Source organism: Hypomesus nipponensis, chromosome 20 (assembly GCF_054491055.1).
Source record: "Hypomesus nipponensis isolate SF chromosome 20, ASM5449105v1, whole genome shotgun sequence".
NCBI lineage: Eukaryota > Metazoa > Chordata > Actinopteri > Osmeriformes > Osmeridae > Hypomesus > Hypomesus nipponensis.
This window is the reverse complement of record NC_140380.1, coordinates 7,191,814-7,200,000: the sequence shown is the minus strand read 5'-3', so window position 1 is coordinate 7,200,000 and position 8,187 is coordinate 7,191,814. Positions and strand designations below refer to the sequence as shown.

Below are 8,187 nucleotides of genomic sequence, written 5' to 3'. Positions count from 1 at the left end.
CAGTTGTCTTAAGTTTTGTAACATACATCTATGTTTTAATTCATTTGTTTTAATTGTTTGCCTTGTGTTCATGTTTTAAAATAATGCCAAACCTATTTGTACATCTTTCTTGGTTACTTGAAGTCACTCTCAACAATACCTCTGAAAAAGGTAACGGACCGTTAATATCAATCAATGCCACACTCAATCACAACTTTGCTTCATCAGGAATGTTTTCAGTTGTGAACTGTATGTTGTATTTGTCGGTTTGTGTCTTTATGTAGTCGTTGAGCATATTTTGCAAAACTAATAGCACAATAACCTAAATATCTTTTAAGTCTTGAATGATCCTCAAACCTTTTTGCAGCGGCTTATCTTCTGATGTTCCATGTCTGTTTTGGGATGTTCCTGTGGGCCTACTGGAAGACCATGTTTACTCCGCCATCCCCACCTTCTAAAAAAGTAATAGTGACAGAATCGCCAAGATTACATGTTTTACCAAGCTGGTAACTTGGACATAAACATGTCAACTTTCATTGCACATCTTTAAAAAAAAAAAAAAAAAAAAAACATGCATTTCCTTTCATGACACAGCTGTCTTTTCCGGTCTGTATGCTTCCAGTTTCATCTCTCTAACTCAGACAGACAGAGGTATGACATAGAGGAGAGGCCGGAAGGCCAACAGCAAATACTTAAGGAGATCTCACGGAACCTTCCAGTCTTCTGCCGCTCAGCATCTGGAGGTACACTCACACTCTACAACCAAGTGATGTGAATGGGTTGATCTGGCGCCAATCTCGTTCCATACCCCCCAAAGGGCCACAGGTGCTATAGGTGTCGCCCGTGTGAGTGGTGAGGGTTAGCAACCAATACATCTCCTGCTAATCCCCTCACAAGTAACTCAAGCTGATGTCTGTATTCATGTACTGACACTTCTCCTGCTTAAGGACTGGTGAGCTGCTCTATCCACAGCCTCCAAGTGCTCCAAAACCTTATTGGGTCTAAAACGGGGGTTCCCAATCCTGGTCCTCGGGTCTCCCTGCCCAGTATGTTTCAGATGTTTCCTTGTTCCAACACACCTGATTCAAGGCAGGGCAGGGAGGCCCCGAGGACCAGGATTGGGAACCCCTGATCTAAAGAGTATCCTCACAGGATGCAGTTGGCCTGTCTCTCTCTTTGTCCTGCTCTGAAGGGCTCTATTACCTAAAGATGGAACACCATGACATCGGTGGGCACTGGGCATCATGGCTGCCGCCCGAGACGGAGGAGTCGGCAGAGAGCCTCCTTTGCTCATAAAATCCACGTTTACAAGAGTGCAATTGGTGCGAGTGCGGACGAACGTGGTGCGGACAGCTGTGAACAGACTCTCCCAGTGTTTGCTTAGGGATTAGGCTTGCACTTTTATCATTCAGGGGGGGATGTGTGAATATAGGATGTGGGATCGAATAGCCCTTGCTGGCCACTGACCGCTCGCTGTGTCCCCAGCTATCAGGTTTTGCCATCGCTGCCAGGTGATTAAGCCAGACCGATGCCACCACTGCTCAGCCTGTGAAATGTAAGTCGGTTGTTCCCCGGTTTGTTGCCACTCTCTTTTTCAGATGGCCCTCCGCTTACATAGGGAGTAGGTAAGGGGATATTTGTGTGTGTACGTGTTATTGTGCCTCCGTACCGAGTGCTAATTAGAAGGTGCTACAGAAGTGGCCTCGCCCACAACATTTATCCGTGTCTTGTCATCGAGAGATTCTGGAAAGGGCGCCAGCACTGAAACAGGACGCTGATGATTTGCTTCTTTCTACTATCACGCCATCTCTTATCACTCTGCAGTGCATGATGGGGTTTTGAAATATAATCTCCATAATCACGAGCCTGACTGCACATGCTGTGGTTGATTTTTCATTTTCTCTGTACAGGTGCGTCCTGAAAATGGATCATCATTGTCCATGGTAATGAGAATTATCTGACAAGAGAGCGTGTCACTGAACAAATATGACATAATTACCACGAGAAAACCTGTTGATCACCTGGCAACTTGGTTATTTCTGTCTCGGTTGTTGTTCACAGGTTAAACAACTGCGTGGGTTTTTCGAACTACAAGTTCTTCCTGCTGTTCCTCGTCTATTCCTCGCTCTACTGCTTCTTTGTCGCCGTGACAACAGCTCCGTATGCCATCAAGTACTGGGTGGTGAGTGCTGAGGGGCAGTGGTGCATCTCAAGGTCGAACCCAAAGTAAATCGGCAAGTTTTTTGTTGTACTCATGCAGTCCCGTCCAATCTCTTCTGCAGGGGGAGCTCCCTTACAGACCCGCTAAATTGCACGTTCTTTTCCTCATGCTGGTGTCCCTCATGTTCTTCGTGACCCTGTCGTTTCTTCTTGGGTTCCATTGCTGGCTGGTGGCAAAGAACAGGTCGACCCTGGGTCAGTACCACGCTGTGTCAGGGATTTCCAGTTATGGACACCACGGAACGCATTGAACACTAACGCCCCCCTTCTCTTCTCTTTCTCTCTCTTTATTTAAGAGTCCCTCTCGGCTCCCTTTTTCCCTCATGGTCCAGACAGGAGTTACTTTAATGTAGGAGCACGTGAGAATTTTCTCGAGGTGTTTGGGGACGATAAAAGACTTTGGCTCCTACCTGTGTTCTCCAGGTAGGGTTGAAAGTGGTCTTAGGAGTCCCATCGCGACCATATTCGTCAGTCAAGGGAATGCATTGCTACAGGCTTTGGTGTTTGTCCTGATTTTTTTTTTTGTCTGCCTTTTTATTCCCAGCAAGGGTGATGGGCAAAACTTCCCCATGAGGAGCAAGAGTGAGGCTCAGAACTCCTTATTAGCTAATGAGGGTTGGAAGGAGGCAGGATCTGATGTGGAGTGCGGGGGTAAGTCGAGCCTAGCTGGTCAGGGGAAGCTAAGGCGCTACTGAGGTCATTAGAAACAAGAAGAAGGAATAAAAAAAAAAGAAGCCAGTTCACAGTTACTGCAACCAATCCAGAACAATCATTGTAGATGGACATCTTGGAGCAAAGCCGAACCTTTTCTCGCAGGGAAGTGCTCTGTGGTGATCCCTTGAGGATCACATAGCTAGCTGGTGATCGTATGCCTGTGATTGGCTCCATAGGCCTATACAGTACTGTACACAATACCCCTATGGAGTAAGTGTGAAGGAAATGGACTTCTGTACAGTGGGAAATTGATTTTTGAATTATTTCTCCTAATAGAAAGCAACACAGGGGTAGATTTAAGAGCTGTATAATAAACCGACACATTTTTGTGGAGCTTGGGTTGAATCCGATCCCTTGTTTTGGGGAATCACCATGTCTGTTGTTTATGTCTAATTCATCTACTTAAGTGCATGACTTCCTGGTGTCGGGTAACTACCGCACGCACTCTCTCTCACGAGGTATTGCATAGATAGCTGCACATGGTCGGACCTACACATTTATTTATTGGTGAAGTGCCACATCACAAGTGACTGTTTTTATGTACAAATGAACAGTTGTGCTGACAAGATTCCTGTCCTATAAAACAGTCCAACTCTAGCTCTTTTAGTTATTGTAAAGTTAGTGTGACTACACAGGGACTAGCTGCTGTGAGGTGATTTCTTTGTGCATTGGCTGCCTACGCTATTGACGACGAGTCTATTTTTGTCCATTTAATGAATCCAAATTAGATTTTTTTGTTTGTTTATTCTCCTTTCAAAGGTCAGTTATACTGCCACCCAGTGGACCAAAGGGGTCCCAGTTTTTCCTTTTAATGACGGATAAAAATGTAAACAATAGGGATTTTTGACCACATTTGAGCAGCGCAGGGAGGACATGTTGTTTTCTGCTGTTTGCAATGCTACGACTGCATCTAACAGACTGCTGCATAGGTCTACAGAGAAGTCTGCCGGACGTCAACAGGAACGGAGCCACCGTCTGAGAGCTTTACATGGTTCAACCAGGTGAGTACCTGTCACATTCCTAGAGCTTTACATGGTTCAACCAGGTGAGTACCTATACATGCCTTCAAGTAAACTACTAGAAATATGAACCTATAAGATGGAATGTGCCAGTGTTTCACTACTTCACATATATTTAACTGTTGATTGTTTTTCTACAGCAGTGGTTCTCAACCCTGTCCTCAGGGACCCCCTGTCCTGCATGTTTTAGATGTTTCCCTGCTCCAACACACCTGATTCAAATAAAAGGGTCGTTATCTAGCTCGGTAGAAGCCTGGTAACGAACATGCATTTGAATCAGGTGTGTTGGAGTAGGGACACATCTAAAACAAGCAGGACAGGGGTTCCTGAGGACAGGGTTGAGAACCACTGTTCTACAGGTAGTCTTGCACTTTTTGGGGTTCATGTTGTTTCAATTTGTAACGTGTATAACTGCATGCTCTTATGGGTCTTCCCTTTGGCATTTGTTTAGTTTTTCACAATGTATGCTTCATGTTTTGGCTGCTTGCAATGTTTGGGACTACCTCGTTGTTATGATCAGTGACCTATGCTCTTTTGTAAAGCTCTCTCATGGAAGTCTCTTTGGATAAAAGCGTCTGCTAAATGCGTAAATGTAAATATGCAGCGTGAAATAACCAAGACCTGTTATCCTCTTCGACCCTCTCATATTGTTGTCCAATCCTGTCTAGATCTGGCATCCTCACTGACTGTCATGTCGAGTCCACCTCACACGCCATGCACCTCAAGAAAACAAGCACTGTAATTCTACTGTACTTGAGAGGTTCATGGTTTCAACTTTCAAGTCACAAGTGGTCTATCCTCAATCATGAAAGATGAACACAGCAAAAAAAAAAATATATATATATATATAGTAAAGGCCTCAGCCAAATGTGTTCCCAAAAGTGTTTTTGTTTGCACTATTAAAAACAACACAATATTGAAAAAAACAATACTATTTATTTCATTTGTTTTAGGTTTTCTGTTGGCAATTAATATAGAATTAACTACCGTACCTCAATAAATAAACTGGCAAGCAGTACATGCAAGCTCCCTACTCTTCTACAAGACCTGCATGGAATGTGCTTCTTAGTTCTCCCAGGGAAATCTTTCCTTTGTGTCAAAACTGGAGGATAACAGGTTAAGGCGGCATAAACGGCAAAGCTGGGAGTTTTTCTTCAAGGTTATCCCCTCACTTTGAATTTAATGGACATGCATACAATCGGTAGACATTTAAATCTGAGAACGGTTGGTTCTCGTACGCATGTGCCCCCGAACGGCCCCAGGGGAGAGCTCATTTCTCAGTCTGTGCCAAAGTAGCGCTGGCCAAAGTGTGTAGGAGCCACAGGGTGCACCTCCGTGGTCAGTATGGTGATGTCCGGGAACTCCTCGACGATCGACTTGGCACCTGGTAAGATGACACCAGCAACAGTTAAGCCCAATTTATACTTAGGTTGCAGACAGAAATGACGTCACGGTCGACACTTTTAACCGTCGCCTACCAGGAGAAATTTCTACTGGCGCTGATGTCACATAGTGAACATTTTAAATAATCAGTTTCTACGATTGATCACCTAGGCTACAAAGCGTTAACAATGTAACCAGGACTATGATTGTAGCGGTAAAATGATTCTATTAACGTCACGCAAACCTCGAGCACAGGCGACTGTTTGCCGAAGTATAAATGCAGCAGCCTGAGCGACACTTTTTTTTTTGTCGGCGACCATTTCAAAAGTGTAGGCGACATAAGTATACATTAGGCTTTAGGCCAGACATCCAGTCACGCACCGGTCAGGACTTCAAGAAATGACGCTTGGTTTGGGGGGACACACTGAAGATTCCAAATGATTTGAGCAGTTAGACCCACCATGAGGCGTAGAGAAGAGGCTCAAGAGGATGATGTGCTTGGCCTGCAGACCATGTTCTGTAAGGACTCTTACAGCCTCAATCACTGTGTTACCTGTGCCTGGGGGGGGGGAGGAGGAGAGAGAGCAGAGAAAACATAAGCACCGGCAAACACTGACGAGTTTGTTGAAAGATTTTCATGTCCGTTTTGACAAGACTTCCACTCTTAAGGTGCTTTGTCGAGGATGCTCTATGAAACGGGTCACCTACATGGTAGTTTTTTCCCTTCACTCAGACGCCCACTTGTCTTTCTACAGACCCATAGCACTTAGAGCAAAGACGCCCCCTTATACATCATCGCGACTATTTTATCAGCTACGTGCTATAATTTCTCTGCGCTGTGAAGTGCTCTTGAGCACATACTCACTCAGGATAGGATACATGAGGAGGACTTTCCTCCTGTTGATGTCAGGAGGAAACTTGGCATAGAAGACTTTGGCCTTCTGGGTGTCCTCGTCACTCTGGATAAGGATCTTGCCGATTCGGATGGATCTGCAGCAGTCTCTGAGGCCTTGCTCCATGGCCTCCCCTGCAGACACACGGCTCACTCAGCACTTTGGCAAAACAGATGCCGTTTCTCCGAAAGTACCCGGCTATTGAATCGTGAAAATTTGTCAATCAAATAATGGTGAAGACTTGAGTGTTCCAGTACAGTTTTTTTTCTCCCCCCTTTGAGAGTATGCAGTGCCTATCTTACCACTTCTCATTATGCTGACACCACAGTTGCCTTTCTCAAACTTAACACCGTCGTATTTATGCCCTGAGGGAAGAAAGTGAGAGTTTAATTGACAACCTCATCTTCTATCCCTGATGAAAACGTAAGAAATGCTCATATGTGGAGTATAAAAACAGTTGTCTAACCAGTAGGGGTGGTTACAGTACACTCGCTATATGGCAGCTGATTAAGTCCCTCTTCAACTACTAGTCTGATCTGGGGACCAAAAAATAGGAATTTCTTGTCAGAACAAAAAATAGGAATTTCTTGTCAGAACAAAATGTCTCTAGTCACTTGATACAGACAAAATATTATCCAATTGTATATAGGATAATATATCCTGGTATGGACAAGTGCTTACCAATCTATCCGCACAAAATACAAAATCTCCTCTACTAGTTGACCTGTGAATGAGAGGGAAGTATAACATTAGTTAGACGCCACCAGAGTTAACGTTCACTTTTGTAGTTACTGTAGCTATTGCTTATGTGAGAATTATAGCTAGTTGTTGCTAAGCCTTTGACCCCATTGCTGGCAGATAACATCAGCTACCGACAAAGGAACTAGTGCACCATATAAATCCTTGTATTACAAAGTGACGTTATAAATAGTATCATGATGATCAATTCTCGATCTGTTGACCACCGCACATAGCTACATGTGTTGTCTGTTATCCTCAGTATGCATATTGTCCGACGACTACGTAGGTTAAGTTAGGTCGCTAATTCTGTGGCTATAGATAGTTAACTCATGTTACCGCAGATTACTAGTATACTACTAGGCTAGCTAGGAAGCTAGCGATTGAATGATGACTCACTTGTCTCTTATGATGGTCTGTAATTCACGAATTTGGTCATTCAACGGAAGCAATTTTAGCTGCGGTCCGATCTGCTTTTGTATATCACTCTTGAATGCATTTTCACACGTTTCTGCAACTTCTGCATCTCTGTTTGAAACTGACAACACAGTGTTGCCACAACTAGAAAATCGAACTTGCTTGGTGCTATTCATAGCCGCGTGGTCTTGGCTTTCATTGTTGTTCAGCTGTTGTTGGTTATGACAAGGCATTCTGAATTCGGTTCCTAAACTGTTGTCAAAATACGGATCTTTATCCATAGAATGAAAAAATGTATACGTAAATCTAACTGGACATTTTGCCCACTGATTTACGAAGCTAGTGCTAGCAAATGCAAACGCTTTGGTAGCTAACTAGCCAAACTAGCTGTTTGGTGACGTGACGTCCTGTTCGTCAACGAATCTTCAGTGAAGTCGGTTCACCGGAAAGAAGAAATCATTGTGTTTGAATCCCAAGAACGCGTAACCCTTCGTTTGCTTACACAGACTGTCTCTACGTTATTTGTTCGAAACAAAATGTTATTATGTGACCACAAACTCTTCCAGTTAAACTATTTGACCATATACAAGTCGTCGTTGGTATATTCAAGCGAGTGAATCTAATGATTCAGTGAATTGATTCATTTGATGGTGAATCATAACCATCCAAAAACGTAAACATTGCAACCGGAAATGTTTCTGAATGATAGCCAAAAACGACACAAAACGTCAGAGATAAACCTTTTGATGGAGAATCATATTCAAGAGGTTGAAACTAGTTCGTGTCCATAGAGGTGTACCAAATATCCGCTGTAATCCCCATGC

The 8,187-nt window shown here is 43.8% G+C and overlaps 2 protein-coding genes across 3 annotated transcripts in view; one reads left to right on the top strand and one right to left on the bottom strand.

Annotated features, from left to right (window-relative positions):
* The window catches only part of LOC146246163 (palmitoyltransferase ZDHHC15B-like), a 4,886-nt gene extending 66 nt beyond the window's left edge, over nt 1-4,820 (top strand). Inside the window, exons 1-11 of one of the 2 annotated variants that reach the window (XM_084683400.1) lie at nt 1-150; nt 347-441; nt 602-722; nt 1,465-1,534; nt 1,890-1,922; nt 2,041-2,161; nt 2,262-2,394; nt 2,496-2,622; nt 2,744-2,850; nt 3,843-3,914; nt 4,601-4,820. The exon at nt 1-150 is cut by the window's left edge and continues 66 nt beyond it. In XM_084683400.1, the coding sequence (XP_084539526.1) occupies nt 84-150; nt 347-441; nt 602-722; nt 1,465-1,534; nt 1,890-1,922; nt 2,041-2,161; nt 2,262-2,394; nt 2,496-2,622; nt 2,744-2,850; nt 3,843-3,892 (924 nt within the window). In that variant the 5' untranslated portion in view covers nt 1-83 and the 3' untranslated portion in view covers nt 3,893-3,914; nt 4,601-4,820. Of the gene's footprint in view, nt 151-346; nt 442-601; nt 723-1,171; nt 1,323-1,464; nt 1,535-1,889; nt 1,923-2,040; nt 2,162-2,261; nt 2,395-2,495; nt 2,623-2,743; nt 2,851-3,842; nt 3,915-4,600 lie in introns of those variants that run through there. The other variant, XM_084683401.1, reaches the window with a different exon arrangement.
* Nucleotides 4,821-4,848: 28 nt separating this feature from the next.
* Nucleotides 4,849-7,899, bottom strand: uprt (uracil phosphoribosyltransferase (FUR1) homolog (S. cerevisiae)). Its single transcript, XM_084683402.1, has 7 exons — nt 7,346-7,899; nt 6,890-6,932; nt 6,675-6,744; nt 6,511-6,573; nt 6,181-6,342; nt 5,776-5,874; nt 4,849-5,316 (listed from the first exon to the last, which is right to left on the bottom strand). The coding sequence occupies exons 1-7, from the start codon at nt 7,642-7,644 to the stop codon at nt 5,210-5,212; spliced, it is 843 nt and encodes a 280-aa protein (XP_084539528.1). The 5' UTR covers nt 7,645-7,899; the 3' UTR covers nt 4,849-5,209.
* Nucleotides 7,900-8,187: the final 288 nt, after the last annotated feature.